Here is a 21,892-nt window from a genome sequence, read left to right on the forward strand (position 1 = left end):
CCGGGCCGGCGGTGACCTCGCAGATGTGACGAAAGGCGGGGGGGAGGGGGGGAGGGGGCGGTGACATCGACGACACAGGCGCTCTTTTTGCCAGCCAGCTTCGGTTTCAAGGAGCCTGCCAAGCGGAACTAATTGTTCGCGTAGCTCCCACATGAACACCGCTATTCAATATTTGACCGTAGGGGTAGGTAGTGTCGAGGACGGGCCCCAAAGTACTCATTTGCTGTAGCCACCTATTGCTGATAATTATGAAGTTATTTACCGTAACTTCGCTAATTATGCACGTAATTGCGGAAATTGTTCCTTATCTATAGGCTGTCGATCCGTACACTCGAATGGTAAACATAACATTACCGTGATTTATATTTTTATAATTTTAAAAATTTGGTTCAGCTAAAAGAACCCTGAATATCGTACCGTATTCTAGTACAGCCAACACAGATATAAAGAGCCGCCAAGCTGTTCGAACTGACGTCATTTCAAATGGCACTTGTTGCCAAATTATTCCTTGGCAGCTGCAATTATTTTGTTGTGCACTTCACTATTTATTATGATGTGCATACCCTGAGTCAGAACATTATGTCTGCGTCACAATTAGCCAGTAGTGTGAGAGGTTCTGAAGCGGAACGTGCAGCCCGCTTTCGCCCTAGAGTCGTACTGTACTTAGATCTATGGCATCAACCGGCTTTTACCGGCCCGAACAACAGGTTCATTCATTGTTACTCGAAATCCATGGACGTGATAACTGCATCTTCCTTTATTTCTAGATGTATATACTTCAATGCACTGCGGATAGATGAACAGTCGTCATCGGTGAATTCTCTCCACGTTGTGTGATTTGGTTTCCTCTCATGAAACTATAAAGTAGCACTACAGTAACGCATCGACGTTGTCTAAGGCGGGAAATTGGAGGTCAACTGTACCTTTCGCAAGCAAATGTTTAAAGTTCATTATCCAAGAACTCAGCACGGTGGTCATAGTCAACATGCTATCTTCGATTGAATAACCCCTGATGTTTCTTTGTCTGGCGGAAACAAATTTAGTAAGACGTGCCTTTTACAAGACCATTATCAGAAGCATACACAGATCTGCTTCCAACTTCCATTTTCACCCTGATTTACAAAGACTGTGAATATTCGTGCAAATCACGTACGTTTATTGTTATTCAGGCGCGTTTACTGCCGTCTAAAAATAAAACAGCGGCGCATTCACCATTTAGAGTTGAATGGTGATTTTAATGCTACTAGCAATAAAATGGTACGTAGCGCCAATGGTCGGTGGGTAATTATTGATGCTCTGTTTTCCATAAAAATTATCATAAAAGGTGGCACATACTAAGTCAAACATAACCGGTCATGGAGATAAAATCGAAAAGGTTTATTCAAGTGCGGCACACACAGAGTGGCACGTTACTGTCATCCATGTTTTCGTGAAAGGGTGTCATTGAAGAGTACCACATACCCTGAGCAACATACCCAGTGACTCTAGTTGGCCGGATGGTTACTTATGATCACTTCTCTCAGCACAGTGGCCCTCCTTTACGCATTTGACATTGGTCCACCCGGCGACTCTAACTGATGAGAAATGGGTTATCTGCAGAAATACATACATACATGTATATATACGGTAAACTGGGTGACGTTCCCAGAGAAAATGCTACTAGTATTAGAAAGACTGAGGCACGATGCATTGTATAAGTCCCTCTTTTTTTTTTTTTTGCTTCCTTCCCCAACCCCTTTGCGGCTACTGTCTTGCCGAGTAGACAAATTGCGTCACTGGGTATATGACATTCGGCAAGCGCCCAAATAGAGAAGGAGAACGAGAAGTAAGAAGTGAATATGTCGGCGACCTAACTAGCTGAGTGTGGAGCAAATAATGAGCAAAGTGGGACCAAAGCGGGCATAGAGTGAGCGTTGCATTACACAGAATGGATGACCATGTCGGCAGCAGAACTAAGATACCGGCTATAAGAAAGCATGTAAGCTTACAGCTCATTTGTGCCGTATTGGACAGATATTTGCGTCATAAACCTTACGTTTCCTGAACGTTTGCTATAACATTTGCGCTGACACCAAAGAAGCACTCGCATAACACAGATACTAATAACATAAGCGAAGGATACACAGATAAACGCGACCAACATGACATGCATATTACGTATAGAACCGAGATTATTCAGCAAACACCTGAGCAAAAATTCCTAGGTGTTTGGTTCCAAGAGTCTTTGGTATGGTCATGTCACGTCGACCATTTGGTAGTCGATATAGCTCGATCAATAGGATGTATTAGAAAGATTTCTACATTAATACCTCTTCGGCTAAAAAAAACTCTTTATTACACTCTAGTATATTCTAAGATTGCCTACTGTTCGCTAGTATGGGGCACCACCACTCAGCGTAATTATAATAGATTAACGGTACTACAAAAGCGCGTGCTACGTATATTTGAAAATTATGCAGGAGATATGCGTGACTTACCTACCAGGGAGTTATTTCTGAAACACAACATGCTTATGGCCAATCAAATTTATCTCTATAAATTAGTGCAACATATGCACACAACAAACATATACAAAGACAGTGATATGGTAGTGGAACATAAGTACGGGTTTAGGCAGCATAGGAGGACGCTTCCGAAGATTAGAACAAATTACGGGAAACAATCGGTAACGTATCAAGCTATACAGATTCTAAATAAACAGAAAGAAATAATAAATTGGGCAGACAGCCGTGGTAAACTTAAAAGAATGTACAAAACGTTCCTTGTCAGAACAGGATGTGTATTGTAGACTGTTTTACATTACTTTCTACTATGACCATGACATTCCTGATTTTCTTTTTCTTTCTGTTTTGTAAGCACAATGTACTGGTATATAGTCGTTATCTGCATATCTGTAACAGGATAAAGGGTCTACTAGCTATATAACACATGAATCCTGTGTGACCTTTTCTATATGTATATCTATCTGCGTGATCTATGTACACATGTATGCATTTCATACTTCTTATCTGATGTATTAGAAGTCACTTTCTTTCCTTCATCGGCTGTACTGAGTGCAACTGTAATTTTAATATAATGTGCACGTTACTGTATATGTTATTGTACGCGTAAATGCTGTATGAACTGAACGGGGGCAGGGGCCCAGTCAGGCTATTTCAGCCTTTAGTCTCTGTCTCCGCAGGAAATACCCTGAAATAAAGCGATTTTGATTTGATTTTGATTTGAAGGATCTGCGCAAGTTTATAGCTTAGCATTATAGGGCCAGTGGGTCCAAAAATTGTGTCGCCTCGTCCATCACCAAAAAATATAGCGCAGATCCCGGAGATGGTGCAACACCGGGCCGCTCTTTGACTCGGTAATTAACACTTTTCCAATACATGGGGATACTGCGCAGTTTAAAGCTATTGTGTGCGCGCTTGACGGTAGGTCGCAGGCACGCCGTGATAACGACTCACTGTTGGCGCAAACATTCAGTGTAGCGTTGCAAAACAGTCTATGCGCCAGTGTAGCACCCTCCACAGACAGCTACGTACCTACCACAAGACAAGGAGAAGCCAGTCATCACGTAGCAGTACGTGGTGTTCACGACTTGAAATCACTTAATTACGTCTCTTACTTCTGTACCCGCAGATCTGTGCTCATTATACTTGGGCCAAACAGGTACAAGAGCAAACCCGACGAAGTACGCCACGCACGCAAGATGGAAAGAAGACTGTACACATATGGAATATAGACTACGTGAGCGTATACGTTGTGCTTAATTCTATGCACATGCGCAAACATTACTCTTCACACAACACGCGTACACAGCAAGCGCCACAGCAGCAGGAGCAAGCCGAAGCCAAATATAACACTACGCATATCCTGCTTAATTGCCGCTGAGGAAAGTTCCGCAATATGCCTTTATAAACTTTTCGAAATTTGCTTGTAAATATGTAGGTGTATCCAAGCGAAACAGACCAACACATTGAGTGCATATTCAGAATCGTGATATGTAATTATTATGAAACGAGGTAAACAGGTTGAAAAATCACACGCCCACCCACTTCTGGAATGGCCTGCTGCGCAGTGCCTCGTGCTGATCACATAGGCCACGTATAAAAAACACTGAAGGTACACCGCGCTGATGTAGATGCTGCCGGCCTCATCTAACGCTGCGGAATTATGACGTATTAGCGTGTTCGAATGCGAAAAACATGCTTAAGTGCAGCTATTATGGGAAATTCGAAAGCAACAACGTCTGTCGTTAAGACTAAGGAAATTTGCAATGTGAACTGTCAGAAACATGCACAAGCCCCAAGAGGGGAGCTTATTAGGTTTGCCCGGAACTCCAGGCATGTCTTTAAGTGATAATTCTGCGCGCAATAGAAAATGTGTTGGTAATGAGTTTTATATATTTCTATAGACAATTATGTGCCCTCCAAAACAGTGCATTTAATTTTTGAATACTGCTATTCTTTTTGTTCTTTTCAAGTTACAAAAAAGGCGGGTTAAGTCGACAAAGAAAGAGTATTTTCGACGCCTTCTTGCGTTTAATCGAGTTGCCAAAGCCACCGACGCCACCGAATAGACTTGTGAAATGTATGGCGAAGGAGCGACGCCTCTTAGGACGGCTCAAAGTTGGTGTAAACGCTTCAAGGACGGCCATTTCGTTCCATAGCGTCATGAAATTGCGGGCTTGGCTGGACAATTGCTTCGAGTGGAAGCCAGATGATCTCTATCGTCTAGGCATTGACCAGCTTGCTTAACGTTGTAAACAACAATGTAAACAACGTTGTAAACAACAACGGACAATGCATTATTGATTGAGTTCTTCTTCATTTATTGTTTAATATTGTGGAAACCTCAACTTAAAAAAGAACTCCACAACGTCTGGGCCACCCCAATATATGATTATAAATTTAGGAGTTCATCGATGCATCGTCAGCTCGTTTTTACAAATAAACTTTATCCCTCCTGCTCCTCATCGAAGTATCTCAAGATTTAAATCGCGAGTATCGATCTTACAAAATTATTCCTCTGGTATATTATACTGGAATCTCAAATACTTATGGCCTTGGTATCTTGTGTTTGTACGATATAAAATTTGCAAGTTATGTTTTCCCAGCTGTGCAGCTCGCACCAGCCGTTCAATAATTAGTTTAAACGCAGCACGAGTCCGACACAAATAGAAAACCGAAGCTCAGTACAAGCGCTATCACACAACTCAGTTAAAGGCAATGTTTAATTTTTATACAGCGCTTGTCCTCTGTTGTGGTGCCCTCCTATCTACGTCCCAGTCGTGCTGCGTTTCTACTAATTGAAAACAGACGCAGCAAAGTCAGGTTTTTAGCGCTTTTCGGAGTGCTATTGATGGATGCTGGTAACTGTTTAGCTCCAAAAATCACAGTATCTGAAAAAAAAAAAAATAGAATTGTGGCGGAAATGCGTATTGCAAACACGCTATAGAGTTTACTTTTCGTGGTGATTCTTCTTCACATCGGGAGTGTATGAACTTAATCTACTGTTGTTAACAACTTACTCCGTGTCATAACCGAAAGTCCATTCTAAAGCTTGACAAGAAAATAAAACTTGAGTGAGCGTTCCTTTTCAATTCTCCTTTCACCATTTGTCTTGATTGTGCAGCTTCCCAAAGAAAATTAGCGAGAGAAGGCGGCTGACTTCTTTTTTTGTTGTTTAGAACAAATACTCCTTTTTGATACGTGAACTCCATTTTTCAAGCGTTAAATCCTGCAAGTAAGTTTAATTTGCTTCGGAATAGGGTTGTTTATACGCTAAATGACTCGGCAGAATATGGGTATATGCCGCTTGTAAGAAAGTTGCATTGGGGAACGGTAAGTTTCTGAATACCCCCAAGCTAGACTGACTTCTATCTTCTCTGTGCAGTGTCCCTGGATGCCCGGCCCGTGCTGATCCCCATTCTGTCGTCGGTGATCTGCTTCCCGATCGTGGCTCTGGCTGTGATCTGTGCGCTGCGCTATCGGGCGCTGAGGCTGCGACGTAAGGAGCACATGAGAAGGCTTCGTGGAGGAGGGTACGTGCATGATGGGCAATAGCAGCTGCAATTTTGTGCATTTTATGAAAACAAATGTGTGTTCGTCATATGACGATGGCGCTTACCTTTCTATATTAGATGAGCAGTGGAGCTTTCTAGGGAAATCAGGGTCGTTATTAAAACCAATAGCACTAATTTAGCGGAAAGACATGCGGCACAAGAAACGTCAATATGAGTGTAAATTTTGACGACTAAGAATTGCTGAAAACGTCAGAACCACCTCAAGCAGTTTTGTGCCTACAGAAGTGAGGAGTCTGCCCCGCGAGGTGGCAGTTCCTGCAGAAGCGTACGACACCGCGCTTCGACTGATGTCATCGAGTAATGAATATTAGTGATATATTCAACAGAAGCTCCGCTACGTAAATAAGCACTAATGGTTACCCTGTAAGTTGTGACACTCTGGCCCCTGCTGTGTAGGCACAGACTTGTTTCACTTGTACTGCCATCCTGCAGCTTTCGTTTAGAGCATTGAGGCGTTATTCCTTTTCCGCTTTGAGTGCGGACGAGAGTTACGCTTGAGCAGGTCGTAGCATTGAAGTTCAGGAGCCCCTCGGAAGAGCTACTTCAAAGTGCTGCAATGTTTTTTCCTGAAGCTGAAAACTACTATTTGCCAGATGAACTTGTGCATTAGGGAAAAACGTGCTTGAGAATTAAAACACGTTCTATGATCGCGGTTGCTTCTCATCCCATTAAAGACAAAAAGAAAGAGTAATTTCTGCTTTCGTTATAACCAGGCTTATAACGAAGCTTAAAGCTTCGTGTGCGCTGTGTTCTCGCCGCCTAGTTGGCACTCAACCGAGAGGCAGCGCGAAGGTCAATTCGCTCGCTGCTGCGGGCCGTACCTTGAACGCGATCGTCTTACGTGACGGGTGCGTTTTCTATTTGGGTGTGTCTAAATAAAGGCTTACACATTTTAATAAACGTTCCCATTATTGTTTATTCTTTTTCAGAGTGCCGCCACGCCATTGTCTTTATTGCTGTGGGCGACTTGGGCCCTATACCGTGCAACTAGTCCAAATTGTTTTTATTCCAGTGTTTTGATGTCACATACAAGTAACCGGCGACGTAAGCATCGGACAATGACAAGTAGAGCTCCAACCACACAATGAAATGCTCTCCTCGTTTCAGGAGGTCACTTTTGTTTGATTTGAAAGTGAATACGGCTAGCTACTTTGGCAAGCTTTTTCAAATCCTGTTGGCTGACAAGAGGTGAGGAGCACGCAGAAATAGAGAGGATTTCAGTGGGGCCGAGCTGACGCAATGAAAGTAGATAAAAGGATGCGGAGGGTATTGATAGCGTCTGGGATTGGCCTTCGTTCTCTTGCTTAACTTGCCGTTGGTGATCGAAAAATGCGGCGGCGTGCAAGGCAAGGTTAGAAATGGCGAACAAATGGGTCGTCAGCGAAGAACAATTGGCAGAGCGCTATCGCAGAAACAAAAAGGGCTCGACAACGTTAATTTGCCACGTAACACGTAAAAAACCTTTACTATAAGGAAATAAACCCCTTCTCCACGGCATCTCCGAGTAGCCAGTGCCAGAGCGATCGGTAGGAGACGTCTTCTATTCCTTTCATAACGGGGCAGTGTCTGGCTTTACGGAAAAACTTTCAGTTTTGTTTGGCATACTAATGCACCTTTAATGCGTATGCATCATTTTGACGTGGTAAGTTCTCGCGGGTCTTGTGACGTCGTGTAAGAGGTTGGTAAAGCGGGAGTATTCGGAACATTTCTTTTCCAATCGTGGAAGGCTGAGAGCAGAAAATGGACAAGAAAGGGTTTGGAATAGCTTTACAATTTGAGCCTTACTTATAACAGAAGTAAACATTCTTTAATCCATCAGTACTGGTAATAATGTAATTTTGTCTGCAATTGGGATGAAAAACTACCAGATTGCCAGGGAGTGATTCGACCAACATAAACATAATTTACGGGTTTAGGATACAGATTCTTGAACAAGTTGACACTGCATTGTTGTAGATTGAACAGAAGAATATAAGGCGCAAATTCTCACAACGTTGTTGTAAAAAAAAAAAAAAATCCTGTCAACTACTTCTTTTGTTTTCATTATGAGGCTTCACAGAGGCCGGCCGATTCGAATAAGCGCAGTAACGCTTGCATGGCCGTCTGATGTGAAGGGGACACTCGTCTACGGCTCTATAAATGTCAAAAAGCCAGCTTCACTCATGCTTTGTATTTAAATGTATGTGCAGGTTATCCTAACTATTAAGGCAAAATGCAAGATCCTCCACAATATTGAAGTGGAGTTTTGTTACTATCTTGGAAACTACACTAGTATTTTACTTTTACTGCGCGTTGTGGCACAAACGCCTGGGTGTGTATGTGCTTTCATTGCGATAGCAATTATAAGGCTACTCCAGGCCCATTTATGCCGTCGTAGTCACCATTTCTGTGGTGTTCCGCATAAAGTAAAATGGCAATAACGCTGTCGCCGCGCGCAGTATACCGTATATGCGAGGGAAACCGTGCGAGAGAGCCGTCGATCAAGGCGCGCGCAATGGAGGAAAGCGGGGAGGAAGCGAGCCGTCTTCCGTCTCGCGCAGGGAACCAGGTGAGGGGCGTTGTGCTTTGGCAGCAAGTGCATATGATGCGGCCGCGCGAGCTCGCATGGGCTTTATCTTGAAAGCGATCTGCTTGGCGGCAGAGTCTAGGTGGGCTGATGGCTCGTAGCTTTGCGTCGGCTGTGTTCTCGCCGATCAGCTTGCGCTTAAGCGATAGACAGTACCTTTTCCTTTTTTCTGGAAGGCTTTTTTTTAGTTTTCGTGGCACTAACTTCTTACTGTACGTCACAAATTTTTTCTCTTTCTGTCATTTTCGCCTTTTATTGATCGTTATTCTTTCAGAATTCTGAGGTTATGTAAATTTTGCGGGTAAGAGCAAATGGCAAACTGTTTTCGTTACCTCTTTTCGTTTTAGATTTCACATGCTCGATACGACACTGATTTTTCTACCTCTTATAGTGGGACGTGTTTTTTTTTTTTATTACCGACTTTTGCTGCGACGATAGTTCATGTCGGCATTCCAAAACTGACTGTTCTGAAAGTGGCCTGTCGTGAAGGCGTGCCAACGCGGTCGCTAGTGACAGCCGGTGCGCGCTGTATGGAGGACAGTGGCAAAGCACCTGTTCGATAGTCTCCTCGCCGCCGCAGTGTCTGCAAGCCGCGCTGTCGTCCATACCGACTCGGAAGACAAAGGATCTTGTGTAGGCGACACCAAGCCACAGTCAGCAAAGTGCTGCTGTTTCGAGACGAGAGAGTCCAGATGGGGGTCGAAGTCGAAGGGATGTGTCCAGTCGGTGTAGACGTGTATGCTTTAAGCTTGGTGTGTTCCATAAAGTTTTGATGGCTTCATTTGCAAGCACACGAATTTTCATTGCAGCTTCTGTTCTTGAGAATGGAATGGAGTCTTGCAAGCCCTCCTCGCGAGCAGATCGTGCTGCTGCGTCGGCATGTTCATTGCCCATTATGCCACAGTGGCTTGGAATCCACTGCAACGTGATGTCGTGTCCTTGCTCGACGAGGTGGTGAAGCAGCAGTCTGATTTCTAGAACTAGTTGTTCGTGGGGTCCTCGGCGTTAGGCAGAAACCAAACAATGAAGAGCAGCCTTGGAGTCAGTGAACACGCTCCATTTCTTGGGTAGACCTTCAGAAATTACACGAAGTGCACAACGAATAGCAGCAAGCTCCACGGCAGTCGATGTAGTCTGGTGAGATAGTCGAATCTTCATGGTGGAAGGTTTTGCAGGAAAGATCACCGATCCTGCAGACCCATTCACCGTGGTTGAAGCGTCAGTATAAATATGATGATGCTTGTTGTACGTCTCGTACAGCAAGAGCAGTGAAAGCTGCTTCAGTGCTGGAGACGAGAGTTGGGCTTTTGTTCGCATTCCTGGTACCATTAGTCGAACCTTTGCTTGAGCCAAGCACCATGGTGGAAACGGAACTTTCGCTGGAGCTGTATAACCTGATGGAAGGTATGCACGATAAAGCAGGACTGTTTCACAAAAGGAAGCACGTGGTCGATCCTCTGGCAGTGAGGCTAGATGATGGGCAGTGGCTCGAGCAAGGTGTCTTACGTGTGATCTGAGTGCTTCCATGACTATATGGGCCTTGGCTGGGAAATCGTTTGCAATGGCAATTGTTTTAGCCGTTGACCAACACCGCGGCAATCCAAGACACACTCTAAGTGCCTGGGCCTGGACGCTTTCGAGTGTACGGATATTACATGTGCAGGTGTTGGTCAGCACAAGGCAAGCTGTATTGCAAATACCGAAGAAAGAGCGTCCTGCACAGTTGCATCATTGCATGTACTGAAGTACCCCAGACATTTCCGCCAAGAAACTTAAACACATTAGAGATATCAGTCAGGCGCTTCTTTAGGTAGGCCACATGAGGACTCCAGCAGAGGTCACGATCAATGATTACGCCTAAGAATCGGTGCGTCCTGACATAAGGTATGCTTTGACCGTCGATAGAGACATCGTATGATCTCATTGGCTTTCGGGTAAACGCGACCAATGCGCATTTTTCTGGCGAGATCTTGAGGCCTTGTTCATTTAAGTACGCCGACGTTGACGTGGCAGCTTTTTGACGCCTGGCGCGGACTTGCGGCCGTGTCACACCGGATGCCCAGACGCAGGTGTCATCGGTATACATTGATATTTTAACTGTGTTCGGAAGTCGTTCCACGAGACCAATGAGTACAAGGTTGAAAAGCGTGGGAATCAAGACACCGCCTTGTGGAATTCCATGGTGCGTATAATACTGCGAGGTTGGGCCAGCTTCAGTGTTAAGAAATAGAGACCGCCTATGTAAATAACTGCTTTTCCAACGATATAATGAAGCGCCTAGGCCCACCGATTACAATGATTCAAGTATGGCCTCATGAAGAATGTTGTCGTAGGCTCCCTTTATATCTAAGAACATTGCGACAGATAACCTCTTACACGTCTTTTGGTGTTCAATATAGGTTACCAGATCGATACCGTTGTCGATAGAACATCGGTGAGGTCGAAAACCAGCCATGGCGTCCGGGTAGATTTCTAATGTTCAAGGTACCACTCAAGTCTGGCGAGGATCATTCGCTCCATTACCTTCCCAACGCAACTTGCCAGCGCAATTTGGTCGGTATGAAGCAATCTCTGAGGGAGACTTGCCAGGCTTAAGAAGCGGTACCAGGCGGCTAATCTTCCGATCTTGGGGAACTTTGCCCTCCTGCCGGTACTCGTTACAGATATAAAGGAGCGCACTTCGTGCCCGTTGACCAAGGTGCCATAGCATGCGGTAAGATATGTCATCCGGAACAGGCGACGACGACCGATTACATAGGGCGAGCGTCGCGTCAAGCTCTTCATGAATAAATGATGAATATAACTTATAGGCGCAAAGCAGGCGTGATTTCTTATGTGCCGTTCGCAGTAGTACATCTTTATCTGCGTTTAGTGTCATTCTCCAACACCTGCGCCATGTAAGATTATTGCGTAAACTATAACATAAACTAGTTTGATCATGGGTGGAAAGAATATCTTTCAAGAGCACACAATCATTGACATATAATCGAATCTGCACACCATCTTCACCACTGTTACTAGTATAATTATTATATAGAACAATAGAAGAGGGCCGAAGACATGGCCCTGAGCAACATTGGATGCGACCGGAAGGCTGACCGATTTTTCGCCATTCATCTAAACGAATTGCTTCTGGATTGACAAATAAGCAGAAACCCAAGAGAGAAACATCTGATGGATTCCTGCATTTTGAAGCTTTACAATTATTTTGCACGCGGGACCGTGTCGAATGCTTGACGGAAGGAAAGTTATGTTTATTTGTCTTTTCCTGTCAGGGGTTGATGCAAAGGAATAAACTAGAGTGACTAGCTGTGTGACGGTTGAGTTCCTTCTTCTGAACCAGATCTGAAAGTTAGTTAAAATGTAATGCTTTTCTAGAAATTTGGTTGTGCTTTATGCTATGATTTGTTCAACGAGTTTGTAGCGCGATGATGTTAAAGAAATAGGACGGTAATTTGCTGCATTTTAGATGGCCTTCCTTCTTATGAAATGGTGCAGCTCGGCCTGTCCTCCAAACACTAGGTAACTCAGACGACAATAGTGAAGTATAGAATATTGTAACAAGCAGCATTGATAAGGTTAGATCATATCTATGGAGAAACAAGTTAGACATACTGTCTGGCCCACTTGAACATTCCGGTTTTAGGTTCAACACCATAGAGAGTACGCCAGCATATGAAACAAAATTCACATCACATGGTTGGCTCACTGTGCAGTCACGTGAAGTATCACTGGGATTTGAGAAGACACGGCGGAAAAACATATAAAGTGATGAACAAGTTCTACATTCTCCGTAATCATCTGTCCTTTTATTGTCGTTTGGGATATTCGTTTCATCTTCTCGGCAATGTAACTCCAAATTTCACTTGCATTGATAGTAATGAAATTAGGGAGTGTTCACTCAAAATAATAATCTTTTCAAGTACTTACGGCAAGCGAGAGCTTGCCTTGCACTTCAGATATCGGGTTCCCAAGTTGTCGAAGTAATCAAGCATGCATGCGTCGTTAGCGCGAGAATAATGCTTGACAAAATGGACATATGATTTTTTAGTTTCAGCACAGGAAACAAGTAGATGGAAACACGAACAAGACAGTAATCAGGCAGCCCCTGCTCAATCACCACCGTGAATTCAGCGAATTTGCGAGCAATGTAAGCAAGCTCCAAAACTAAAGATGAAGAACCTTGTACACGTGCCGACTCAAGAAAAACTTGTTTGAGATCACGTGTTAAAGTGATCTGAAATAGAAAATTAATATTCTGATTTCAATCTGGCCCAGGCTATTATCAAAATCACGTGCAGGAATAGTCTTACTGTATAAATATTTATTCATACGAGACTGTAATTCGTGCAGAAATTCAGGAGGTCTGTAAGTTGCGAATAGAACGAGGGTATAAATTCAAAGGGAGACCCTAATGCACATGCATTCCAACGTAATTACTATATCTAGAACGACAGTTTCTAACTTACTTCTAATTAGAACAGCCACACCTGCTTCCAAAGAAGACCTATCGACGCGACGAACACTACAGGAGGAAGGAAATGTCTTGGCCTTATTTATCCTCGCGAAGGCAAGTTTCGGTAATAAAAGCAAAGTGAGAGTCGTGTTGAAGCAACAGTATTCCTAGGGAATCTGTTTTATTTACGATACTTCTACCACTAACATTAATTAATCGTAGCGGCTTTTTTCGGGCAGGTTCTTTGGATGATGATTGTGTTTGCTAAGGGCGACTATCTGCAATCTGTACCCGTTTGTTTAGCGGCTTCTCCAAAAGGAAAACATCATTGTCTAGTTTAAGCTTGTCATGTACAAGTGACACCTTATTTCCTTCAAGTTTATTTTTTCTTGAACTTCCCCACAGAAGCTTGCGCTTCTTTACTGTAGATTGCGAGTAGTCATTCGGGATGGAAATACCAGTTCCCTTCAGTTTCTTTTTGTATTATGCAGTACTTTGTTATTTATTTATTTATTTATTTATTTATTTATTTATTTATTTATTTATTTATTTATTTATTAGATACTGCCAACTGCCTCTTGGCAGTCCAGGCAGGAGTGAGTGTATACAAAGTCGGCACTGCAAGTCAAAATAACAAAAACATGGGTTACAAGGAACCATAAAAAAATGCTTAAATATACAGACTATTGCGTCGGGAAAGGCAGCATGTACAAAATTTACATAAATAGGAAAATGGTGATTCTAAAACGAACACGCTTCATTGCAAAGATTGTACGGCAGACACAAATGATTCAACCGAGGGCATACAAGCGACTTCTTGCGGTAGAGCATTCCACTCTGCTATAGTTCGAGGAAAAAACGAGAAGCGATAAGCAGTAGTTTTAGTCGGTGGCATCACAATCGTTTTGCTGTGCTTGCGTCTGGTTTCTCTTGTTTTATTAAAATTGATGTATATGTCGGGATCCATTTTTGTTTGTTTATTAACGATATTAAACAAAGTTTGTAGGCGATGCAGTCTACGCCGAAATTCTAGCGATGGGAGGCCAGACCGTGTTCTGAGATCAGTGATCGAGACTCGTCTATTATAAATATTATAAATAAATCTAAGGGCTTTCTTTTGCACGGTTTCAATGTTGTTGACACCGGTCTTTGTGTGGGGATCCCAGACAGCATCGGCATATTCATGCAGTGGTCTAATGAGTGTCGTGTAGGCAGCGAGTTTAGTCCTACTAGTGCAATGTTTGAGCCGGTGTTTAATAAGCCATAGCTTCCTTAGCGACGCCGAAACGACGTATTGGACATGAGCGTTCCAGGTTAACTTCGAGTCAATAACTACACCCAGATACTTAAATTTGTCAACCGTCCTAATTGCTACATTATTAATTTTATATGTACAAATTGATGGTGCTTTCTTTCTTGTAATCATCATTTGAGTACATTTTGAGGCATTTAAGTTCATACGCCAGGATTGACAGCAATTATCTGAGTCTGATCATGGGGTGATTGAATGTTGTGGTACACAATACAATCATCAGCGAAGAACCGGCATCGTACCGGGGAATCAAAGGACAAGTCATTCAGATAAATCAAAAAGAGAAGAGGTCCAAGTACTGAACCTTGCGGTACACCGGAAAGTACGGGAGCAGGTGAAGAAGATGAGTTTCCTATACGGACATATTGTGTTCGATTAGCTAAATAAGAGTCAAGCCAGCGAAGAATTTGTTCATTTTTCAGCGCACATTGTAGCTTGAGCTTTATTTAGCCTTTGGTGACAAACACGGTCAAATGCTTTCTGAAAATCAAGGAAAAGCACATCTATTTGCCCGCCGCAGTCCAGCGCTGCCATGACTTCATTGGTAATATGTAGAAGCTGAGTAACTGTAGATAGGCCACGCCGAAATCCATGCTGTTTTTCCGAAAAGAAATTATTGTTTTCCAGAAAGCTGCTCAGGTGCTTAAAAACATAGTGCTCCATCACCTTACTAGCGGTGCAGAGAAGCGAGACGGGTCTGTAATTAGTAATACTGAGTTTATCTCCGGACTTATGGATGGGAATTATCTTTGCTGCTTTCCAATCGTTAGGAAGGACACCTTGCTTTAGACTTTCGTTAAATATTATGTACAGATACTTTGCGCACCACTCCGCATATCTAAAAAGAAAATTATTTGGTATGTCATAAGGACCAGCAGATTTCTTTATATCTATGTTTAATAGGGACGAAAGAATACCTTCTTCGGAAACAAAAAGGTCTGGAAGTTCGCAGCCAGAACCTGAAAATTCTAGGCTATCGTCTTCAGTACCGCGTAGAAATACCGAAGCAATGTACTCGTTGAACGCTTCCGCAATATTCTGGTTGTCACTGGTCTCGGTATCATTCAATCTAATTTTGGTGACCGGGTTCTTTTTCTCGGTTATGTGCATCCAAAACTGTCTTGGGGCGTTAGATAAAAAATAGTGTAGTTTAACATTGAAAAAATGGTATTTTGAGTCTTTTATTTTTTTCCTAAGTTCGGTACGCATTGACGGTAGCACAGAACGATCGACACAACTATTGGGGCGTGACAAGCGTTTTAAGCGGCGTTTTAGCTGCAGTATGTCCCGAGTGATCCAAGGGTTATTGCGGGCCATTCTCTTGCGTTTTGTTGGAATGTACCTGCACATACATTCCCGTACTGCGTCCTTAAAATGCATCCATAAATCATTGACACAGGTTACACCTTGATTTGATTTTTTAAGAAAAATGTCGAAATCTTGCTCTAAGTAGTCGATTAGACTTTCATCAGCAGCTCTCCCAAAATCCAAGACTTCTTTGTCTGGACAACGGATAATATTTTGCTGTAGATTGCTTTTAAGCAGAATCGCTTCATGATCTGATATGCCTGGTAAAATTTCTACAGTAAATCCTCTTTCACTGACTGCTTCAGAGATAAGAACAAGGTCGAGGATAGTTTTTGAGCTTGAAGTAACACGTGTAGGTGTTCCTACTACTTGTTTTAGATTAAAAGAAAACGCCAAATCGAGCAGAATTTCAGCATGTTGACAAGAATGCCGAACACAGAGATCGTCCCAGTTTATCATCGGTAGATTAAAGTCCCCGCATAAGATGATATGAGTGTAGTGTTTACTGTGGACGTAAAGAAAATCATGCAGCGATTCCAAAATTGAGATATCTGCATTCGGAGGCCTGTATACTACACCAATAAGAACCTTACATTTGAAAGACGGCACTACAATCCAAACCATTTCAGCAGAAGTATTGTGTGGAATGGATGTGAATGGGATGCCATTTTTTATTATGGTCGCGACACCACCCCCTCTCGAGCCACGGTCGTGGCGAATTATGTTGTACGAGCTGGGTATTATGTCAGAATCAGGGATAGCATCATGAAGCCATGTTTCTGTTAGAAGCGTGATGTCAGGATTGTAACTAAGAAGTAGGCTCTCAAGGTCATCAGACTTGTTCACAACGCTCCGGGCGTTAACATTTAAAACAGTTAGCGGACTGAAGACGTGGGGTAACTCTAACAAATGTGCTTTAGTCTTACTTTCGTGCTGTTTTTGACTGGAATTAGACCGGCTATGTCAATTTGCTGCTGAGGGAACTGCCCTGTCCAGTGCCTCGTCCCATCTGAATGTATTGCCATTGATTCTAACCTTTCATTCATTCAAATTCTCAAGATAGAGAATTAGCGGTCACTATTCACCTTGTTTTTCTAATCTGTGAATAAGAGTGACGGAATCATACTGTACATTTAATTTTTCATTAAATATATTGATACATGCGTATCACGTGTTTTTCGTGGAAGACGCACGCGGACACCCCCACGAAGACGACCAACGCTCTCTGGCTCTCGAGCTGTCGGCTGAACTGGCCAGCGCTGCAGTTATCCTTCGTATATATACCCTGTAAATCCTTCGTTCGCGCAACATTTTGGTTGAGGGTTCCATCCTCGTCACGGAGCTCCGCAGCAGCCGCACTATCGTGCTTTCTGCCATGGCTCCCGGTGACGACCCCTCGTCGGCTTCTACTCCTGCCAACCCGACAACAACGTACGTTACGGTTACTAATCCCCGCAATCCTGGCATATTCTGGCCATGGCCGCAGAATGAAAATTTCTGTGATGCTTCATTCATATGGGAGCCCACCAATAACGTTACAGCGCTGCGCTCGAAAGGGGTTGCTAGGAGCAGGCTTGCGTCTGGAGATGACCATGAGCTAGGAAGCGCCATATCACCGCCGAAGGTGCATATGATTGATTGAATAAAAAAAGGAAGGCAGTTCCCTGCTATCGCTGAATCCAATGGCTTTAAGGAGGCCAGAGGTGCCTAAATCGACCACTGCGCAGACGTGTTCACATTCTAATGAAACATGCTTTATCCTTTCCCGTTTCCGTAGCTTTGCCGCAGCAAGAACTTGCTTCTTCCTTTTTGTATCTCTCTTTATAAGTTCTTGTCCGAAGACATCCTGATCTCGCTTCTAAATGTATTGAATTTCCCTTTGAGTTAGCATAAATTGTTTTTTTTCCTGATTTCCTTTTTTTGCTCTTAACTATAGTGACTCATAGCAGCTTTTTTTTTATTGCCGCCATCCATGTCATTATTTCAGCCTCTCTGAATTTAACTTGACGTTGTTTGTTGCCATATTGCTCACCATAACGGTCGTATACTTGCAGGTAAGCTTCCTAGTTCTTTTCTTTCCCTCTGAATCATGTACATGTGGTGTATCTGAAAACCCTCCGAGCCCATTTTCTTTCTTCCTTATTCCTTAGTCATTCTTCATACACAATTTTACTCTGAGCTTCCATCACTACAAAAGTTGTCCAGCCCGTATCACTCTGCACATCTTCATTTGTAGTCTTCCAGTAAGCGCCCAAATCGAGGCGTCCCACTGACCTTTCGTTCGCATCGTGCCCTGGTTGTACTCCTAATTTCAAGTAAACAACCGCCTTTCCAAAAGCAAGTCCTGGAACCATTACACCTCTCCGCATACCCCGGAGGACCTCGTACCTATTGTATCCCCATAGCGCTCTGTGCTTCATTATGGCTGCATTTCTCTTCCCCTTTACTGTTATTTTTCCCATTGCTCCATATATCTATTGCCTTCGTTTATCCATATACCAATGTATATATATTGTTTTACCCAAAGTCTCGCCTGGCCCTTTGTTTACACTGTCTGCTCAATGTTTTCACTGAATACCATAACACCTTACTATCTAACGGTAAATTTCCGACCTAAATCCTCGCCTTCCTGTCCACAGATATCAGCCGGACGTTGCATATCCCTTTGCTTCTTAGCTAGCAGGCAAATCTTGTACACATAAAACAAACCTGGAATCTGCTGTTCTTCCATTGTAGGCGCCTGTTTATATGAGACATGAAACCCAATATTGCTTCCGTCTAGCGCCCTTTCCATCCTTACAAAATACATCATAAACAGCAGTGGGGATAGACGGCAGCCCTGCCTCAGTCCCTTGTTGACATCAACTTTCTCCTCGCTCCTCATCCCTTCCCATTCAAAGCAAACTCTATTTTCTCCGTGTATATAGCTCAAAAGTTCTATACAGCCGTCGCCTATACCTTTCCCTTCCAGGATATCACACAAGATGCTGCGGTTTATGTTGTCATAGGGTCCGGTAATATCTAAAAAAGCCACATATAGTGGTCTCGTTTCTTCTCTTCACCTTTCAATACACCTAGTAAGGACAAATACGTTATTTTCCAGACGCCTACCTATTCTCAACCCATTCGCAAATTCTCCCAATATGACATTATTTCCTGCCCAAGCTTTCAGCTTTAATTCCCTGCATTGATAACCTGTATGTTGCCGACGTAATGGCGAACGGTCTATATGAGTAAATTTTAACTCCCCCCCCTTATCTTTGTAAATTAGGTTCATTCTGGTTTGTCACTAAAAGTCTGGTATTCGCCTATCTGTTCAGGTTTTTTTCTGGTGCTGTCAACAGTTTCCTTACTTTTGGTCCTAGTTCCTCAATCAGCCTAACGGGAACTTCGTCTGGCCCTGTGGCTGTGCGCTTCAAAATTTTCTCTTTTTGCACTCTTCCAGTTGAAATATGTAAGCACCAACTTCTTCTCCGTCTAGTTCTCTTTGATACTCTATTTTTTTTTCTCAAATACAACTTCGACATTGCCTTGGAAAGATCCGGCTGTTATTTTTCGGATGCAATTTATAGCTGCGTCGCCTTTACGCTTTGTTTCCATCTTCGTCTAAGATATCTTGTTGTATTGTTATGCAGTTGCAAAATATTCTAAGTGCGGCCTTTCTCTAATGTATTTCTGACAAGCAAAGTTCAGTTTCACCTTTTATCTTTGCTTGAACTAGTATTTGAACCATATATGTTTTCTCCCGGTATATTTACCATTTTCTGGCTACTTCATCCTACAGCAACTCTTTCTTTTTATGCCTGCATGTACTATCGTGATGTTTTACGTTGTTAGGCGATCCCTTCACGCATCTCCCTGTTTCACCAGCTTTTCGGTTTCTTTTTTCTTTTCCATCGAGCGTATTGCTTATCTTTTCATATTTCTGCCGTAATTACACTTAGAAGCTCACTCTTCTTACTCTTGGCCAGTTGCAAACTTCTTCCTTGACTCTTTGGCATAAAGGTTATAAACAGGGATAAGGTGCCTCAGAAAGGTTGGCCAACGTTTCGACAGGAGGATCTATCTTCGTCAAAGGCGGCCTCGTCATCGTCGGCATGTTAGGTTTAAAGGGTTAGTACAGTGACGTCACGTGCGGTTGTTGTCGGTGGCTACAAATACGTTACGCCTAGCCAAGTATGTTTTCGACTCATTGTGCATCTTAACCAAACATGCTCTTGACATCTTTAATTTACTCTTTTCCATTAGGCTCCCTGATGTATGAGCATTCCGATTCGCCAGCCCTCTCTTTCTGATTTAGTTCTGTTGCACCCTCCCAAACATAATTCCCAATCACAGGAAGCTCTTCCGTGTCTCCAAGCTGCATTTCTGTAGCCGTGTACGCCCATATTTGTTCTCTACTTACTGCTCCTCAATCTCTATCCAGTTTTTTTTTTCTTGGGCCGCCCTGCACGTGTGTGTATACTATTGGCAAAATCTGGCAAAATCTATTGGCATGGCAAAATCTCTTTCTTGCTTTCTCCCTTTTTCTGTTATTGACGACGATGCTATTGGGAGGTTACCCTAGGGTACTTTCTTCATCACTACCTACCTTGACCTCCTGAGCACCCGTGCGTCCCCAAGAAAGCAACGGCGCGATCAGCGAGTAGCCAGCCTACTTCTTGCCTAAACCTGTGATTCAAGTGGTTATTGTCTCGTTGAAAACCACCACACCTTCTTCCCCCCCTTTTTACTTCTACAAGCCCAAAACCTTTCTCTCGGCTGAATCTCCACATGTCCTCATTTGGAGCCACAACAGGTCTTCGTACGTTACTGCAGCGTAAAGGCACCTTCGGCACCGTGCGCACCACAATCTGCACCTAAGAGGACACCTTGCGCAAGTCGTCTACCCCATTCGCCAGGGGCTGTGCTAGACCGGCCCCTTTTCTGTTTAACGCGTCACTTAGCCCACCTGATACAACTCAATTGTTGTGTCCGCGGGCATTTTCGACGAGCTTTTCTTTTGCTCGCGCCACGACAGTGTCCAATGTCGGCTCTGGAAATGTCCCTACTGCCCCTATTATGTTGCCTTTCACCCTCTCCACTATTGTCTCTGAGTACCTACTCAGATTTTAGTCGCAGGTGATAATAACACTTTCACTCTCTCCTTGTGCCGAGGCATTTCTCTGCTTGCTTTCGTCAATATTTTCCGCGTGATATGGACTTAACAAGGCGCATTGATCTCCGAGTTCCTGCTTTTCCTTTGTAGCCGCTTCAAGGCAAGTGAAGCTCTTTCCACCTACTTACATCCCACGTTGCACGCATTCCATGTTTGTTGGCACTCCCTGTACTGTCGCGTCCGAATATGGCGTTGCCTCTTCACGACCATTCTCGTTCACGATGGCCGCCCTGTTCAGCTTTTTCTCAGCTACCTCAAGTCTTTTTTCCACCGCCTCCCGTGCATCACGCTCCATATTTAGCTCAATGTTTAACTCATCGACCTGTTTCGCAAGCGTATCCTGGATATCCCCCGTTTTCTTTAATCTAGCATCGACAGCGCAGTTCCTGCCGATTGACTCGATTACCTCACAATTCTCATCCTTCCTAATGTCTTTCTTTCGTACACTGCGTGCTTTACCGTCTTTTTTCCCATGTGTTGCACTTAGCTTTTTCTAATGCAATGCCGAAGTTTTTAGAGCACCTGCCTCCCAGCAAAGGCGGATGCGCACAGAACCCAAATCCTCAAGATGCCGCAAAGTAGTTATCACCAATCTTTTGGAAGCACTAAATGTCGCACAGAGTTGCGGTATGACACGTGTTCGCAAGTGTTCAAACACGCGGCCAAGCACTCACTGTCCTACCGAAGCAATATTCCTGGTACCAATACACACACTAAAACCACTAATAGCTAATAGTCTTGCCACTTCCAAAGTACTATTTAAAGGCTATAAAGACTTAACGTCCCACATAGATGCACGTGTGGAAACAGGGGGCACGAAAGAATGCTCTGACTGTCGTGCAAAAACGAATATACGCGAACACGGTCACGCAAACGAGAAAAAAGAAAGAAAGCTAGCAAATTAGTATTTAAAGGCTGAAATATCAGCAAATAAAGAGAACAGAAGCACCCTCTAAGCATGTACAAAAAATATGTTTTCCCGCAATGGAGTCCTGGAAAAACATCGCCGAATAGAG

The 21,892-nt window shown here is 43.5% G+C and overlaps 1 protein-coding gene across 3 annotated transcripts in view; it reads left to right on the plus strand.

Moving 5' to 3' along the window:
• Window positions 1-21,892, plus strand: part of LOC126539882 (uncharacterized) — a 727,003-nt gene that overhangs the window by 658,408 nt on the left and 46,703 nt on the right. For all 3 annotated transcript variants that reach the window (XM_055075676.2, XM_055075677.2, XM_050186695.3), the window contains one exon: window positions 5,887-6,034. In XM_055075676.2, coding sequence (XP_054931651.1) covers window positions 5,887-6,034 — 148 coding nt within the window. The remainder of the gene's footprint in view (window positions 1-5,886; window positions 6,035-21,892) is intronic.

This window comes from Dermacentor andersoni, chromosome 2 (genome assembly GCF_023375885.2).
Source record: "Dermacentor andersoni chromosome 2, qqDerAnde1_hic_scaffold, whole genome shotgun sequence".
NCBI classification, from domain to species: domain Eukaryota; kingdom Metazoa; phylum Arthropoda; class Arachnida; order Ixodida; family Ixodidae; genus Dermacentor; species Dermacentor andersoni.